We start from the raw sequence: 19584 nt of genomic DNA on the forward strand, positions 1-19584 counted from the left end.
TCATTTCCCGCTATGTTCATCAGGCCAGAGTGATAGCGTGGAGTAAGAATGGAGTTTGAATTCACTAGCAGTGTGACCTTGGATGAGTTACTTGACCCCTCTAAGCCTGTTCCTTTATAAACTGAAAATAATAATTACTTTGTGGATTGTTGGAAAGATTGTAGGTTGTTGGAAAGATTAAAGATGATCTATCTAAAGCACTTAAAACAATTCTCGCTCCCATATGCTGTTATAAAATTGTGCCTAATATTATGTCTTGAATGGCATTAATCTCCTCTGCCACTTTCCCAAGCCCAATTTGGTCCAACTTAACGAGGCCTGTTCTAGCAATTTCAGAGGAGCAAGAAGAAGGCCCAAGTGCAAAAGATCTCTTGACCTCACGTATCATCAGCTCTGCCTTGTTCTTCTGATCAAAGCAAGTCACCAGCCTCCTTTCTCCCCTACCCCTATATTTAAGAGATGGATAAATAAATAGGTGCTACCTTGGGAATCTAAGGACCAATCATATTGCAAAGGGTCTTTTTTGTTTTTTTGCACTGAGGACATTTTTGTTATCAATGTACCACATTGTTGTTCCAAAGGAATTTTCGTGAAAATATGAAACAAGGATGATCAACAACCATTTTTATGCATCCTGTTTGGTTTCATTTTTGCTTCTGTTCATCTGGCATTCATGCAGGGGTTTGCCCATCAGGGGTTTGCTTGGAGTGTACATGTGCCCTGGCTTCTTGCACCGACCCGTAGGGTGTGCTCACCTGGACAGATAACTGATGGGTTTTCCCTCCGTACTATGATCAGGCTCAAAGTGCAGTGTGATCCTCTCCCTTCATGTTCCTCTTGACAGGTGCAATAATCTGGGCTGATAGGAAAGGCAGACCTTGATAGTCACAGCCATCCAGGACGCCAGAGGGATCTCGTTTCCTATTGACTGCCTGCATATGTCTGTGTATTCCCTCCATGAGGTTTTATTGTTAGAAACCCTGATTCATACCCAGTAACCCACACTAGGGATGCAGCAGATCTTAACCAGCATTAAATGCAAGCATCCGCTTCACAGCTTGTGAGCAATAGAGTCTACACATCTGGATGATGTGCCTTTGTAAATAGTTAGGTGCCTGGGGAATCGAGGCTGTATCTTTGGTGTGAAATTAGGATGCTTTCTGTCTGACTATCCCTGGAGACACGGAAGAGCTGACTCTGAGTCGGAGAAAAACCAATGGCACGACCCTATTGTTGGAAAGTGTGAGGTGATGTTTGTGTGGTTGCAGCAAAGCCAGCCTGAATTAAGGAGGACCGTTTCCTCATGTCTCCTAATTTGGTATCTTTATTTTTCCATCTTTGCTTTCTGTCCTTCTTCTGCATTTGCTCACCGTCTCCCTGCCCCTGTATCTACCTTTTCCACCAGTGCCTTTTCGTCTTCCTCCTTTCATACCAGCTGTTTTCCTTCAGATCTCCACTTGGTACTCCTAACGCCAACTCCTAATGCCTGTAACTGAGCTCAAGTCAGCCAGATTCCGAAGACTGACTGTGTTCACCACACTATTGCTTCCCCTCATCAGGCCTGAGAATCCAGTAGGTGGGTGTCCTGGTGCCCTTCAAGAGATATGACCATAACTCTCCTGAAAACATAGTGTGTGCAGACACTTTTAAGCATTTAGATAAACTATTTCTCATCCTTCCACCAAGGACAAGGTCGGAATTGTTTCCAGCATGTTGAGGAGCATCTTTAGAAAGGTTCAGTGACCTGCCCAAGGTCACAGTGCTAGTGAATGCCAAAGCTGACCTTCCATCCAGATCTGCCTGATTCCACATGCCAAGTTCTTTCATTACATCACTCTTTGTAGCATTCAAAAAAGAAAAAAGAAAAAAAAAACAGAGGATCAGAGATGTGAGCTATCTTGCTAAGAATTATAGTGCCAGACTGCCTTTGCATTTTTGGCTCACTATGAGAGAAATCTAATCGGAAGAAAGCCTGTTTTACTCCCAACCTGGGAATGTCAAAAGTGCAGCTGGGACTTGAACCAGTTTTCTGACACTCAAGGATATAGGAGCTGTGATATATGATAGACAGACCTTTCTTTCATTCCTTCCACAAATTATCAGTGCTGTGTGCCAGGCACTGTTCTGAAGTGTGGGATTCTTTGTGAAATAAAATGATCTTTGCCCTTGAGGAGGCTGTAAGCTGGTGGAAAGAAACAGGTAATAAACAAAAGACAAAGTTAACTCTGGTACTTGCTGTGGAGATGGAAACAGTGGAACAAGGTAATGAGTTCTGGAAGCTGGAGGGGACAGTGTTGCATTTTTAATTAGGGGAGATTGGGCAGGACTATTGGAAAGGTAGTATTGAAACAAAGGCTTGAAGGAAGTGAGGGAATTAGCTGTGTGTAGTTACCTGGGAGAAGACCATTTCAGGCAAAACAAGGAGTGAGTATAGTTGGCGTGTGTGAGTAACAGCAAGAAAGTGTAGTGGAAGTGCATGTTTTAGAAAAAAGTAATGAAGGTGGTATCACAGATTTAGGTGCTCAGATTGCTCAAGGTTGTGTTGAACATGTAAGGATTTAAAATAAGGGCAGGGGGAAAACAAAATGCTCTGTTAGGTGCATTGGGTACCTTGATGAAGTAATCTAGATGTGGCATAATAGTGTTTCTAATCATGATTGTATCAGTGTTGGTGATGAAAAGAGAAGTGGAGTCTGCATATAATGGAAGGTAGATCCCTTCAAGTTTCCCCAATAGATGAGACATGGACTACGAGAGAAAGGCATCCATGAATAATCCAAGATGCAGGATTTCAGCAACAGGAAGCAGGCTGTCTCTCTCAGATGAGCTGTAGACAGCAGTCTGGAGAGGAAGAACAGGAGGTCATTTTTAGACGAAGTGAATTAGACTGTTTCCTAACAAACAAATAATTGTGGAGGGAAAGGAGGGAAGAGGCGGGGATCAGGTTAGGTGTAAACACATAAACTCTGTGTGGTTAAGAAAAAAACAATTGTGTAGTACTCTATTCCCATTGACTATAACAGGGCAAGCATGTAATAAATGCTTTATAAATATTTCTTGAATAAACAAAAACTCAGCATATCAAAAAAAGAAAATGTTTCCTAGATCTGCAAATAGAACTGTGAAGTCATCAGTTATACAGTTGGAAGAGAAGTTAGGCCTGGAGATATGATTTGGGATTCATCATATACCAAAATTAAAAAAAAAAAAAAGACATGTGATCCCATGGAGAGCCCCAGTGTGATGTGTGAACTGGAATTAAGTCCAGCAGGTAGTAAAATTTGTCTTGAATTGCTCCAAAAGTAGGACTCAAAAAGCAGTGAGAAAGATGATGGAGGTCTGACTTTGGCTTTGATACAAAAAACCACTTGATATATTTGATACAAAAGACTACTGCTTATAGACGTGAAATAATAGCACCTTTCACAGGACACATTTTCTAATGCTGCAAACTTTCAGAGAGAATCTTGAATCTAGATAGCAGTTTTCTCAGATCTAGGTTTCTCTAGATCTGTGTAGCTTCAAAAAAAAAGAGGAAAAAAAATGTAGTAATTATTTTCAGGTACAGGATTGACATTTGATCTTTGTTCAAGTGAGGTTGTTTATACACACACACACACCCTTGATATATCTATCCTGATCCAGGTTTCTGGCCACTGTTTCAGATGTCTTAAAGTGGATTGGACTCTTGCCTTGAGTTTAAACTTGAACCTACCATTTAGATTCCTTCAGATTTTCAGTTTCTATAGTTCAGATCATTTTGGAAGGAAAAAAGGCCATCAAAAATTTAATATGGACAAGTTAAAGGAAAACAACTATCTCAGGCCAAACATCTTTTTCTTTTTTTTCTTTAATGGCACCACCATGATGATGCCTTAGAATAGTGATTCTCAAGCTTTTAGTTCCAGGACCCTGGTATACTTTTTAAAGTTATTGAAGACCTCAAATACCTTTTCTTTTCATGGATGGTGCAGATATGGGAGAATAACCAAATGCCCTATTTAATAAGGATCTCAAATGATGGCCTGAAACCTGCAAAATTAATGTTGATAAAAAATCTGCTTCAGTATCAGAAGAATGCTAATTTGACAGAAATCATTTAAAGAAGATGCAAAGTTTTAGAACTTTCCCCTAAGTTCAGTACAAGTCATTGATATGACTAAGTAATAATGAAGGTTTAGACTTAATAACACATTTCATTTTTGTAGTCACCACATTTAGGACACTACCTTGTGAAGGGAATAGTAACAAGCTACAATACCTGGTGGAGGAGACTGGAAAGTAACAGGTCTGAAACAGATGCCCCATGAAGAGCTGTTGAAGGAATTAGTCAATGCCACACCGTATACTTGGAAAAAATGACTGAAGTTGCGTAGCCGCTACTGCTAGTTCGAGGTGTTACACTGCTCAGAAGACATGAGCACCACAATTAGAAAGCATACAGTGATTCAGGTGATAACTGAAGCAGTGGTCAATGTTGGAAAATGTGAATGAAATGAATCTTTCATTCATTCAAGAGGAAAAATGTTTGACTTTTACCTGGAAACTTTCTAGCAGTGAAATATCTTCTCTTGGGGAGACAGATGTTTAAGAGCTTCATTCCCATAAGATATTTTGGTTTAAACCTGAGAAGGACCTAGCGGATCCCATAAACTACCCGGGGGATAAAATATAATAGAAGAGATACCTTTTAAAATTTGTCTAATCACATTTTTCCCTTGAAAGAGTAAAGGTGGCCAAAGAGGGCATTATTAGTACTTAAAAATTACTTAATTTAAATGCCAAGTATTCTGTAAACTAGCCCATCCTTCTTGATAACTAAAGGCACTTGTTTGGTAAATGAGCATAAAAACTGCTAGAACAGACATTAATGGGTTATTGTGTGAGTATACATGTCCGTCCCTCCTCCCCTCTCTTCCTTCCTTTCTCAAATCTTGAGTAAGATTACACAATGGAAGATGATAAAAGAGAAGATCTGAAGCTAAAGAAAAGACATTACAAGATGGTAAGAGAGGAAGAAGCAATTTTAGAGTTTACAAATACCTGCAGCATCTCATTATAAGCAAGTATGTTTACCACTTTCTGACATTTGGCCATAAAGCTTTCTTTGTCCTGCCAATGGCAGTAAACAGTCTTTGCTTTCTCTAATTTTTCCAATCAACCCACTGGGCTTCATCTAAGCTGAACTCATTAAGAGTTTGCACAGCCATTGGGGGCTTAAAATTTCAGCATTCTTTTATAAATCAAAACCCAGTAAATTAAAAAAAAAGAATTTATATTTTAAAACAAATAAAGGATAACTGAATTATAAGATAAAATTTAGCTTTAAAAGTATTTTGTAACTTGTTCTTTCAATATCAAACTCCTTTAAAGCAGTTTTTATTATTTAGCAGAAATGTCACAAGTTTACCTTAAACAACATATAACTTAAGAATTTTTTCTAGAACTTCCCCGGAGGTCCAGTGGTTAAGAGTCTGTCTGCCAATTCAGGGGATATGGGTTCGATCCCTGGTCCAGGAAGATCCCACATGCCATGGGGCAGCTAGGCCGATGTGCCACAACTAGCAAAGACTGCATGCTCTAGAGTCCATGCTCTGCAACAAGAGAAGCTACTGCAATGAGAACCCCATGCACCACAACGAGAGAGTAACCCCCACTCACCACAACTAGAGAAAGCCTGTGCAGCAACGGAGATCCAACACAGCCAATAAATGAACAAATTTCTTAAAAAAACAAAAGGATCTTTTCCAATTAAATGCAAATCAGAAAATAGGAAAACATAGTTGAAATTATGGATTAAAGCAAAATTAAAATGAGAATTTCTTGCAAAAAATAATTTGCAGACAACTTTCTTTAAAAGTCCTTTTAAAGGACTTTCAGAAATGTCATGTGTCTTTTGCATAAAGTGAGGTGTCTATAAAACAGAAAGTGACAGCGTCTGAAATGCACATTCACATTGTCTATAGAAAGGCCAGGACCAATTCAGAAAGAAATGCCTGGAATTCTGCATGGCGTCCAGTGCCTAGGGTTTAAGATAACAAACTGCCTCCGGCCTCTTTCAGGGCAGCAGAATAAACCAAAATTATCTCCAGGGCTGCAAATCAGAGTATGATGCAGCAGACCTCCTGAGCATGGAGAAAGAAATGGGGCAGGTGTTTTTTCTAATGTTTGCCTTGGGCAAGATTTTTTTTTTTAATTACTTTCTAATAAATATGAAATACTCTCTCTTTGTTTTATGAACTGTTATTTTGGTTTAGACTCTTCCTGTGAGGGGAAATACAGCATATTCAAGAAAATTATCTAATGTTGCGTGTAGAGAGAGGCATGCCTGTTGGGTGGGAGGGGCAAGGAAGTAACACCATGAAGACTGGACAGCTCTATATCTCCCAGTGGGACAATGTGACTATTGAATAGACTGATGCGTGTCTGACACACGTTTGCTGTTCCAGATTTCGCAGAGAAATGAAGTCTCAGCTCTTAAAGAAATCAGGTGATGGCATTGACTCCCCAAGCTTGGTTGCTATTAGGGGCATCATAATGCAGGAGGAGTGGAAGTTGACCTGGGCTGCTCCACCAGGAAAAGTTGAAGCAAAACAAACAAAAGTCTGCTCTGAGAATGGAGAAGCCAGCTGCAGACCAGGGCAGTGGGAGTCACAATGGCTCTTCACAAGTTAACATGTAGCCAACTAATACGTTCAGAGTAGAGCCAAGGCTGAGTCAGTTAAATGGGGCCAACACTTACATCACTATCTGAGTAAGAGACAAACAGGGCTTATTAACAGTAAGAATCTCTGTCCCTCCCCAGTGTATCTGTTATGCCTGTTTACAGGGAGGCATATCCCCGTAGGCTCATATAATCTTAAAAATGTATGCCTGAAGTTTTACCATCTAAGCAGGTAACATCAAATTACTGCAGAGTAGGATAAGAGTGTGGGCTTCCCTGGTGGTTCAATGGTAAGGAATTAGCCTGCCACTGTAGGAGATGTGCATTCAATCTCTGCATTGGGAAAATACCCTGGAGAAGGAAATGGTAACCCACTCCAGTATTATTGCTGGGGAAATCCCATGGACAGAAGAACCTAGCAGGCTACAGTCCATGGGGTCACAAAGAGTCGAACAAAACTTAATGACTAAACAAGAACTAAAAATATAGGGTGAAGGCAAATCAAGGCCACACCTGGAGTGTTAGCCTCAGAGCACCTGGATTTATATTAAAAGGAAATTTATCCCACAAGCATACATGATGGGCTGGTGAGGGTGTATTCTGCATTGACTTGGGATGTTTGGATTCATCTCCTTCTGAATCTCCAGTTGATGGGGCTTGTCTTGGTGCTGAGGGTACTTCATTCCCTAGGAAGTGAGCAAGTAAAAGAATAACCTCCCAGGAAGTTTGGTATATTGATATGTAAGCAGTTTTACCCTCCTGCTTCTCCCTTCCTAATTTACAGCCTTCTGTGACTGGTTTATAGGCGTTTTCAAAAGATTTGATTAGCTTTACTTGCAAGAAACTTGCTAGGGGTTTCAGGGCAATGATGTGTCAGCTATGAACTCATTCAGCTAATCTGAAGGAAACTTTTTAGAGCAGGAAGGAGCCAGATTCAGAGGTGCTGACTTGTGGAACATGGTGGGAAGTTCATTTCTAGCTAAAAGAGCCAAATCTCTGGTTTCTTAATCATGTGAGGGAAAGGCGATGACGGGCGGAAAGGAAAAAACTAAACAACAAGAAAACATTAGCTCATTTGCTCTATCCGTGCCAGAGGCCCTTCTTTCTCATCAAAATTAGGAAAACAGTTGATCTGGTTGATTGGAGGGAAAAGGGCTTCCTGTCTGCGCCCAGAGGCTGTGGAGTGGAAGGAAGAGGCAGACGAGATTAATTAGGGGCCACATGAGCAGCACACAGTGGGGCTAGAGAAGAAAGGGCTGGACTTCCAATCCACTGCTGATTAAGTAGCAAGGCAGGACTATGCCCTCAGACTCGATGAGAACGGTGTCATTAATTCATTATGGCTCTGTAGAGCATCTGTTAAGTTCAGGGCTCTCTGGGAAGCTCAGTTGTCACAGTTCTGTTCTGAGTATTTCAGTTGCTAAGGTTGCCATTACCCCAGCACAGTGGTGGAAGAACTGTATATGTTCTTTGTGGATTATATGGGTCAGTGATTGATTTCTTTCTGCATCAGGGTATCTGGGAGTTTGAACTAAAAGATTTGATTCCTGGTGGCTGGAATAATCTGCAGCTTGTCTACTCATTTGTCTGATGGTTGTCAGCTGAGATCTTATGCTGAGGGATTGGCCAAAACTCCTATATCTGGTCTCTTCATGTGGTCAGGGCTTCCTCACAATATAGTGTCTGGGTTTCAAAGGTGAGTGCCAGAGAGGTTGAGCCAGGTAGAAGCTGTATCTCTTTCATGATGTAGTCTCAGAAGTCACAGATAGAATCAATCCCACTATATTCCATGGCCTGGCTCCCTGTGATCCCTGTCAGAGTTCAGGGGGAGGGACCATTAACCCCAAATATCAGTGGAGGCATGCCAGTCACAATAAATGAAAAGCAGATATGTATGTGCGTATGTACATGTATGTGCACATGGAAAATCATCTTTGGAAAAATGGATTCTGCCACTCTTAAGAGTGAAAGAAAAAACTTACCACAGCACAAAGCAAAAATTGATATATGTTTTGTGATTTTAAGTGATGGCCCAAAGAATCATGCAGTTGGAAATATACTAAAAAAAATAACACCTGAACAGTTTTCTAAACTTGAATTATCCTCTGTTTTCACTGTTACCATCTGTATTATTGTTTCCTTAATTTTTTCTTGAAATTGACCTGTTTTTTATTGGAGTTGATGTACAGTATCATAAGTTACAGGTGTATAATAGAGTGATTCACAATTTTTAGAGATTATTCTCCTTCTATAGTTGTTATAAAATATGGGCTACGTTCCCCATGTTGTACCATATATCCTTGTTTCTTATTTTATACCTATTAGTTTGTACCTCTTCCTCCCCACCCCTATATTGCTCCTGCCCTCTTTGCTGTCTCCGCTGGTAACTACTGAGTTGTTCTCTACATCTGTGAGCCTGCTTCTTTGCCATTACAGCCACAAGTTTGTTTTATTTTTAGATTCTACCTATAAGTGATATCTAGTGATAAGAGAAAGTATTTGTGTTTCTCTTTCTGACTTATTTCACTTAGCATAATGCCCTCAATGTTTATCTGTGCTGCTGCAAATGGCAAATTTTCGTTATTTTTTATGACTGAGTAGTATTCCATTGTATGTGTATGTGTATGGATCTGTCTATTTCTGTGTATGTGTGTATATGTATACACATCTTCTTTATCCATTAATCTGCTTCTGTATCTTGGCAATTGCAAATAATGACCCAGGTTTTTTTTAACTCAAATTTGTTTTAAAAGCAAAGATTTAGGATAACCTTAAATATAAAAAAAAAATAAAGCAGAGCAGTTATTATGTGCTAGATGACAATTCTGCTTTCTGATGACAGTTTTGAGGCTGAAGGAAGCCCTATTTTTTGTCAAAGATCATGTCAGTGTGTGTTGTAAGATATTAGATGTATTAAATAACACTTATACAAAATCAAGGCTCTCCCCTTGCCATAATCTGAAAGTGTAAAGGGAAATGAAAGACATGTCAGTAATATTTAAGGCCAGGTCTGTGTACCATCCAGCATCCTTTAAAGAACCACCTACATAAAAATCCTGATCCAGAATGCAAACAGTGATTCAGAATGATTTAAAAAAAAAAAAAAAAAAAAAAAAGCTATAGCTAGTTAAGCTTCCATCTCCCCTCAACCAAAAGTTCCTGAGGTCTGTGAGGAAGATGGGCCTCTAACACCATTGGTGATTGTTAATGAGTGAACGTACTTGTAACCTGGCATTCGCCCACCTCTCTGTTTTGTTTCATAAACCTCCCTGAAAGAGCCAGTGAACAGTAAAAGACCTCAGCTGGTTGGCTTCTACATGGAGTCTAGCTACAGCCATTATCTTATTACCATTCCCACATGCTGGTGGAATTGACTTTCTCCCTTACCTACTGTGCATAATTAATTCCTAGACTTTAGAGGACCACCCTACATCCAGAGCTCCCAGGCCCACCTGCATACTTCTTAGTATACAAGTATCTAAATCCTATAATGTTCCTAAAATAAGTATTAGCACCTGCTGGGGCCAGTTATCCTAGGTCCTAGAGATACTGGAGGATAGTGAAAAATCAACACTGTCTTAGAATATGAAGAAAGGTTGTTTCACCCCCAAAATTTAATCAGTTACTTAGCAATCCGGTTGTCTTGTTGTGAGAATAGTCATCAGAAAACCCTGCTTCCTGGGGACTTTCCCCAACAGAGAGAACTCGAGGATGGGTGTCATTTTCATGGCTTTCTCCACCTGGACCTTTTCTTCCTCGTTTTCAGGGGTATGAAGACCGTTAAAGGAGGACAAGAGTCAGATATGTATCTTCAGGGAATCCAGCCTGTCGCTTTGACAGTGATCCCCAATGTTTTTGATACCAGGGACACATTTCAAGGAAGATAATTTTCCTACAGACCAGGGTTGGGCGGGGATGGTTTCTGGATGATTCAAGTGCATCACTTTTATTGTGCACTTTGTTTCTAAGCTAATGCTGCTGCTGATCTGACAGGAGGTGCTGCTGTGTGGTCTGGAGCTTGGGGACCCCTGCTTTACCACACTACAGGACTTCCAACAGTAGTGCCTCTCTAGGCATGGGACTGGTGTTAACAGACCTTCTTTTCCTTCTTTATTTACAGTCAGCTACGGTGAAGCTGTCAAAACCAGTGGCCCTGTGGACCCAGCAGGATGTCTGCAAGTGGCTGAAGAAACATTGTCCGAATCAGTATCAGATCTACAGTGAGTCATTCAGACAGCACGACATAACTGGTAAAGTATGCAGTATCCGAAATAACTCAGTCCCTCTCCCCATCTCGATGGCCTTTCCCACACCCTCACAATGAAAAAGCATCTTCCTGCTGAAGTTTTCTGGCCTTTGTTTACTTTAAAAGGGGTGATAAATTCCAGATCCAGGCACGCCACTGCAACTTAACAAGCAAATGTGGTTATTACAGGGAGCCATGGGTTTTTGAGTGTCCAATATAAATGTATGTGGTAATCAGGGTTAAGGGGTGGGAGGATTCTAGAGAAAATAAGAGTGTTGCAGTCCTTGAGAAAAGAAAGGGAGGAAGTCTTTCAAATGAGCTTGGTTACGGGATCCGTAGGTAGATGTTTTCAGTAGAAAAGATTTCTGAATGGGAAAATTCTGGAGTGAGTATAATAATACTAACTCACTGCCCCCGAGATGAATACCTTCAAAGCACAAATTAAGCCTCTGTTTAGATCAAGGGGCTTTAAGTATTGTATGTGGAGGTCGAGAAGCACTTGGCAGCAGGAAATACGACAGTATAATGAACTGTAAACGCCTGTAGGGTCGTGGCTCTCAGCTGGAGAACGGGGTGGGTGAGAGGAAGCTGATGGGTCCACAGGAATGCTCATCAGGGTCAGGAGGTCTTTTGCAGGCCTCACCCATTCCTCCCACCCTTCTCTTTTCAAACTCTGTGATGAAAGCCCAGAGAAACAGGTTCTGTGCACCAAAACTGTGCTTCAGGGGGGATAAAGTTGACAAGTCCTGATTTCAGTCCAGATCTGTAGCCCGCCAGGCTTCTCTGTCCATGGGATTATCCAGGCAAGAATACTGGAGTTGGTTACCATGCCTTTCTCCAGAGGATCTTCCTGACCCAGGGATCGAACCCAGATCTCCTGCATTGCAGGCAGATTCTTTACCATCTGAGCCACCAGAGATCTTTCTTAATGTTTGTCTGATAGTAATAGCAAAGCCTTTTTTCATTATGTATTTGAAAGTAGTGCTACCTTTTATTAGGGGTAGGAATTCTGTGATACCCTTGAGGGAAGGGTAAGCATTTACAGTGGTTTGAAGAGGGTGAGCATTATACCTCTCAGAAATAAAGATCTCATGCTTCAGTGCTTATGAAGTAAATGACACCACTTACAAAGGCTTTATGCTAAGTGGCGTGTTGCAAACAGCTGTCATATTGCTTTTGGTCTCCGTAGACACCTCTGTTGGTAGATCTCAAACTTCTTGGGATTTTGGTCAAACTCTTTAACCTAGGCAAGTTATTCAACCTCACTTATTCATCTCCTGAATGGAGATAATAATAATAATACCTGTTTCAGAGAGTTGTTTTGAAGATTAAACGAAATGGTATAATAAACCACTGACGATTTATAGACACCTGCATACCTATTCTTCATGTCAAAACTCATCTGGATATATCTAAAATCATACTACTACTTCATTCTGAGGGCAGCCTGTTTTCTGGCAAGCAAAGAAAGCAGGGGATTATTGGGGACTTAAGAGAGAATGATTTCAGATTAACATTTGGCACACATCTTTTTGACATTCATCTGTTTGAGACAGACTACTTTTGTCCCCTGATCTCTGACCCCTGCCTCTCCAAGGGTGAATGTAAACTACCCAAATGATCACAGGTGCCAAGTGGCCAGAAGATAGCTCTCCGGACTTAAGCCAGCCTGCAGTTACCAGCCCTGTGGTGCTGGAAGCTCTAGGAATCCTAGTGCCCTTGTAGACTCTGATAAACCTAGGCAAGGAGGGTTGTGAAAAATCAAGACATGATGGCAGAGAAAACGTCAACAACTGATGCAGTCTGTAGAGTGTCTTAGAGTGAGGGTTGGGTGGTAGTTACACGTCCCAGGTCAGTGCCCAGACTTGCAGCTTAGCGGTGTGATTCTGTGAAGGTGACTTGGTTACTTTGGCTTTCTTTATCCATAAACAGGAGCTGATGGTAGTACCTGCCTCAAAGTGTTGCTGTGGAAGTCCTTCATGGTCACAGTAATCACACAGTAAATGCTAGCCACTGCTGTCTTCCCCAGTGCTGCTCTGCCTTCTATGAAAACAAACCACACCCGTAAACACTGCTGAATTCATCCATCTTTATTATCCTAAACATTGTAATGTGCACCTAAGGATGGGGGTTGGGATCTGGGCTGGTAATATTCTGTTCTTGTCTGCTGCTGCTGCTGCGAAATCGCTTCAGTTGTGTCTGACTCTGTGTGACCCCAGAGATAGCAGCCCACCAGGCTCCCCCATCCCTGGGATTCTCCAGGCAAGAACACTGGAGTGGGTTGCCATTTCCTTCTCCAATGCATGAAAGTGAAAAGTGAAAGTGAAACCGCTCAGTCGTGTCCAACTCTTAGTGACCCCATGGACTGCAGCCTACCAGGCTCCTCCATCCATGGGATGTTCCAGGCAAGAGTACTGGAGTGGGGTGCCATTGCCTTCTCCAGTTCTTATTTGCAAGGCCACAATAATGATGTTCATATGTCTCTTATTTATGGTTAGATTCTCCTGAGTAATGCTGTTCATTTACTTTTCTTAAAGCCAGGATCTCCAGTATCAAGCTCATCAAGGAATCATGTCTATATCTCTGTAACATATAAACAATCCCCTAATTTAGAGGCACATGATACCATAATGATAAATTTAAAAGGTGTGTTGAATAGAGGAAAGAATAAGGAAGAAAAAGAAAAAAAAAGACGGGTTTTCTGATTATGATCCTGAGGCAAATCCTCCTTCTCCACCTGCCTCTACCCCGCTCTCCACCCCTCGACCTCTGGCAAGTAATAACTGTGCAGCACCACACAAGCTAGTTTCAAGGTAGTGATATGAGAATAATATTTATCTTAAAAGGTTGTTGGGAAGATTAAAGGGGATGATGCATGTGAAGGCTTTAGCTTTATGCCTGATACATAGTAGACATTTATCTGTTTAGCAAGTATTTATGGAGCATCTACCCTGTTCCAGGTTTGGGGAATACAGCAATAAATAAAATGAGCAGTGATCTGTGTAGGGAAAAAAATTGTGCCTCCATAGAAAACTATGCATCCTCAATAGCACATCATTCCAGGTTATCTAATTCTGATTCTACAAAGCTGTTTTACAACTCTGTAAGTTGTAGGAAACTGATAGCAGAGTATAAAATAATTTCTGTTGTAGGTGTATAAATTCTGTCCCACAGAGGTGCAGTTGACTTCACAGTCCACGGTGGAAAAGGTGCATTTTGCCACCCCTTTACACGTTCACATCACTCCTGATCTAAAAACGTGTCTGCTGTTTGGATCTCCTTTGAGTTGGTTGTAAAATCTTTTCCGTTTCCACAGAATCTTAAACATGTGTTGATTTTTGTGTTCCAGGAAAGTCATGCTTTTAACACTTTTGAAAATTATCCTTTAACCTTGTTAATTGTTTCATTTTTTAAAACTGATTTTAGCCAACAACTCCACTATCTTAATATCTTTCTGATGCCTCTGTCTGAGGCTTCCCTGGTAACTCAGATGCCAAAGAATCAGCCTGCAGTACGGGAGACCCAGGTTCAATACCTGGGTTGGAAAGAGCTCTGGGTGAAGGGAGTGGCTACCCTCTCCAGTGTTCTGGTCTGGAAAATTCCGTGGACAGAGGAGCCTGGTGGGCTACAGTCCACGGGGGCTTCCCTGGTGGCTCAGGGGCTCAAAGGGCTGCCTTTATTTAAAAGACATTAAATGTTAAACAAACTTCTCCCACCCTGTTTCTCCAAAGTCTGAGAAAACTTAAATATGTTTTCACACACCAGCCTTCAAAACCTCTTGCAAATTTCCTATTAGGATTTCTGCGAATTTCACTATGTCCAGAAGGCACCTGCTATTTTGTGGCAGATGTGTTTAATCAGAAGAGACGCTACTAGTGGTAGTAACTCCCTGCAGAAGCGCTCTTAACAGGCATAAGATGGTTAGAACACCTGAGAGGCATTAGGCTGGATAGATTTAAATCATCAGATTAGGCTTGAAGGAAAGAAATTTGTCTATTTTCCTGTGCTTGCAAGATTCTTTTCCCCAGCTTTCCGAGGCAGGGCTTGGAATGCTGATGAGGAAGCTCAACTGGGGCCAGGTGTAAGCTCACAGGCAACTTTCAGATTCTCTTTTAAGCACAGTTAAGAGTCTTTTCAGGTTTGAGGCGATTTCAGCCTCTAGCTGTGCCTAGTATTCTTCCTGTGGTGGTCGCTAAAGTCAACTCATTTCCTTCAGCATCAAGCCCTCCGTCTATAAAGGGTTCTTTCTCCTTCCAACTTTAAAGACCTATTTTAATGGGTGAGGCACTCAGAGTGCCCCAAAATACACAGTGTGTTTTTAAAAACTATTTTAAATGTGTAAAAGCTTTCCACATGACCTGCTTCGTGGAACAGTGATGGAAATCCTTTAGATGTCTGCAGGAATAAATGCTTACTATGTAAATGTCCCCATCAGATGGTTAGTATTGATTTGTCATATTTCTCAATGGCCTCCTCCAAAATCAGTGACTATTTCTGGTTCTTTTTGTGCTTCAGCCACTGCCCATTCGTACCTCAGCCACTGCCCATTTGTACCTCATCCCCCTTTGTAGAATATTCCCCTGGGATGTAGCATCCTGAAATTTGGCAGTTCTCCTTATGCTATTGAATAAAGTGAAGTGAAAGTGAAAGTCACTCAGTTGTGTCCAACTATTTGCGACCCCATGGACTGTCCATGGAATTCTCCAGGCCAGAATACTGGAGTGGGTAGCCTTTCCCTTCTCCAAGGGATCTTTCCAACCCAGGGATCAAACCCAGGTCTCCCATATTGCAGGCAGATTCTTTACCAGCTGAGCCACAAAGGAAGCCCAGACCTTTAGGTTGTAGACTCTGTGCATTTGCTAACCTTCTGCCGTGCTCTTCCTAGTCTTTCATTATGGTTAGTTACCCATCCAGGCCAATGGGGTGTGCAGTTAACAAGTATCAAGAGAAGTGGAGTAATTATTTTACATGCTGTACCGGTGAGAAGAGTACTTTGTAGAACCCAGTATATCCCAGTAAAATGTGGGCTTGTTGAACCACCTCACAGCCTCATCTGCATCTACACATTTTCTCATGTTTATTGGATTTCGGTCTGGGTAGTGTGTTCTCCTTTTGCATGTTTGTATGTTATATTTCTCTTTGGTATGAATTGCTCTACATTTTTTAATTGAATCTCAAGCAGCATTTTATTTCTGCTCTGTAAAGTTTTGACATCATCAGGGTATGAGTTTCCCATAAATTAATTTTCCAATAACAGCACTTATTCTTCTTTGATAGAAAGCTTAGTAATGTTACCTCTGTATTCCTCAGCATTCTTTTTTTTTTTTTCTTCAGCATTCTTAAAGCAAGGGTGCTGAGTTTGGTTGTCTTGATGATTCAGGATAATAGAGTTCTGAATGTTGAAAGGGACTTCAGAAGTCATCTGATATTTCATAGGATCAGTTTAAAACTACCACTTTCAATGAAAAATATGAATGGAGATCAAAATATCAGCTTCATTCCTAATAAAGCTTTTCTGAGAGTGTCATTTAGGTCTTTAGATGAACACACCCCTTTCTCTGGATGATTTCCAGCTTCCTTTCCAGCTTTAGTTCAGATACCACCTCCTACAAAAGCTTTTCTTACTCTTCCTCATCTGGGTTCAGTAACCCATCCTTTACCTCCCAAGATAAACTCTGTGATAGGACGTGTGATGTTGAGTTGATAGTTGAAAATTTTAATTATTAGGAAGTTTTGAAGAGGTTTAGCTGAAACCCATCCTTAGATCCCATTTAGTTCCTGGGCTAGAAACCTTTGCTGAATAAAGCCGTCAATACAGATTCTCTTGCCAGGCCTTCATGGAGCCATGGTACCTTCCCCTGGCCTTTCCTTCATCACAGTGGTCTGTTAAGTGACCATCCCCAAATGCCTCCTCCCACATCCTTTCTTCATAAAGAAGAAAGTAAGTAGAAGACCTTTCTTCTAGTAAAGGTCTTGCTGCTGCTATACTGAGAAGCCTTACATTGTCTAATGGAACTTCCCTAAAATTGTTTACCCTCTATCCCATCTGTCTTCTGCCTCTTGTTACAGAAAGCAGGTTCCTCTTCCCTTCTACAAACAAACCTCTTCTGTCTCTACTTTCATGAGACTCCCCTTGTGTCCTCTGAATATTTGCTTTCTCAGTTGTAGTCATCCTCTCATCTTTAGTTACACTGGTGACCTCCTTTCTCTCTAAATACAGTTGACCCTTGAACAAAGTGGGTTTGAACTATACAGGTCTACTTACACGCATCACAGATATTTTTCAATGGCAATAGTACCACATGGTCCATTGAATCCTCAGATGCAGGGAAACCATACATGCCAAGGGGTGACTATATATATATATAAAACATAGATTAACCACCCTCATTGTTCAGGGGTCAACTGTAGTTTCATTCTAGCCCCTTGACCAGTCCGTTTCTATTAATACTCATTTTATTTATTTGTTACATCATAGTTAATTCACTTGTTTTACAAGATATCTGGGACCACTACTGCATGCCAGGGAGAATACTATACCCAACAACTTCAGACTGTTACACCCTTGCAGTTCAAGAGACTTATTCACCATGATGGACTATATGTCTGGGCACAAACCAGTCTCAGTCAGTTTTTTAAATTTTCAGTTTTTTAATTTAAATTTATTAATTAAAGTGAAATGTAAATTAAATTTATTAAATTGCCATAGCACAGGGTGCATTATCTGACCAGAATAGAAGTAAGTTAGAAATCATTCCAAAATAATCAAGAAGTAAATATTTAGAAACTTAATGCACAGCCATGTGAAAAGGAAAACATGGGAAAAGGAAGGGGGAGGAGGGGGAATCACAAAAGAAAATAGACAATATTTTGAAATGAATGAGAGTATCAGGTTGTCCAAAATGTTCATTTGAGTTTTTCTGTAAGATGTTATGGAAAAACCCAAACGAACTTTTTGGCCAACTCAATAAAGAGATTAATATTTCTCATGTTTTTGTGGTACAGCCTCAGTAGAACCTAGATGAAAATTACGGCATGAAATGCCTGTATTAGAAAAGAAACAAGACTTGAAGTCAGTGAATTAAAATTTTATCTTAAGAAGTTAGGAAGAATACTAATCTCAAAGAGCTAAAGTCAGTGAGACAGCAAGCACACACACAATAGAGAAGATTAACAAAGGAAAAATTGATTCTTTTCAACAAAAATTGATAAATGTCTAGATAGACTGAACAAGGGAGGGGGAGATAGAATCAAGTGACAAATTGAGATACCACTAAACCTGCTACATGATTAAAAGAGCAGAAAATATTATGAACAGGTTTGTGCCCATATCCTTAACAACTTAGATGAAAAGGAATAATTTCTTAAAAACTATAACTTAAGAAATCTGACTCAAGAAAACTAGAAAATTTAAATAGCCACAGATCTCTTTGTAAGTTGAAGTTTTAATTAGAACTTCCCATAGAAAAAGCTGCAAGCACAGAAGTCTTTTTCCAGTGAATTAAGACAGTCAAGGATTAGCAACCAAACCTTCACAAATTCTTTCAGAAAATAGAGAAAAGGGGGAGTACTTCCAAACTCATTTTATTTGACCAGACTAATCCTGATACCAAAATCTGACAAAGATATTACAAGAATGGTATGGTACAGACTGATATCCTTCATGAATATAAACCTACAAACCTTGACAAAATAGAAGCAGGTTGAATTTCACAGTAGACAAAAAGGATAGTATATCATGGTCATGTGTACATAGGAGTGCTAGGTTGATTCTGTTTTTAAAATCAGTGTTTTTCATTATATTAAGCATATTAAGTGTAAATGAAGTCATATGGATCATCTCATGAGGTGCATAAATATTAGCTCTGATATGTAAAGAACTTGGATGTCATCACTCTGATCCTTACCACAAGAGAAACGACACAGAGAGTTCCCTGGTGGTCCAGTGGTTAGGACAGTGAGCTCTCGCTGCCAAGCGTCCAAATTCAATCTCTGGTTGGGAACTAGCATTTCACAAGTCATAAAGTGTGGCAAAAAAATAAAAATAAAAAAGTTGGACAAACTGAAAAACAGCAGGGGCATTTTTGGACCCAAAATGCTGATGTCACGAGTCAGATCTCCATCCTGTAATTTAGAGAGAGAGGCACATATTACAGGCCCCCAAAGACTGCTTAGCTGAAACAGAGACAACCCAATAATAAAGGTCAGCAAATTTGGATACTTCACAAGGAAAATAAAAGAATGGCCAATAAGCATGTGAAAATATGCTCAGCAGTGTTATTAGGAAAATGGAAATAGAACCCAGTGAGATATCTACTTTATGCCCAGTAGAATGGCTAAAATCCAAAGGATTGGCAATACCAAGTGTTGCTGAAGATATGAAACAACTGAATCTCTTGTACACTGTTGTGGGTAAATATGGTGCCACCTGATGCAAAAGCTGAATTTCTTAGACAGTTAATCATACACTTATTAGATGATCCTGCCATTCTACTCAGAGATATTTACTCAAGAGAATTGGAAACATATGTTCATAAAAATTCCAGTCTGCTCATATTCAAAACAGCATTACTCAGACAAAAATTTTAAACAAGACTTAAGTCTTCAAGAGTAAGCTGGATAAACAAATCGTGATATATTCACACCAGAAATAATACAGAATCATACAAAGGAA

At 40.3% G+C, this 19584-nt stretch overlaps 1 protein-coding gene across 2 annotated transcripts in view; it reads left to right on the forward strand.

Annotated features, from left to right (window-relative positions):
* SAMD12 (sterile alpha motif domain containing 12) overlaps window positions 1–19584 on the forward strand; it is a 499855-nt gene that overhangs the window by 181222 nt on the left and 299049 nt on the right. For both annotated transcript variants that reach the window (XM_070477229.1, XM_070477228.1), the window contains exon 3: window positions 10785–10914. In XM_070477229.1, coding sequence (XP_070333330.1) covers window positions 10785–10914 — 130 coding nt within the window. The remainder of the gene's footprint in view (window positions 1–10784; window positions 10915–19584) is intronic.

Source organism: Odocoileus virginianus, chromosome 15, assembly GCF_023699985.2.
Source record: "Odocoileus virginianus isolate 20LAN1187 ecotype Illinois chromosome 15, Ovbor_1.2, whole genome shotgun sequence".
In the NCBI taxonomy this organism is placed as follows: domain Eukaryota; kingdom Metazoa; phylum Chordata; class Mammalia; order Artiodactyla; family Cervidae; genus Odocoileus; species Odocoileus virginianus.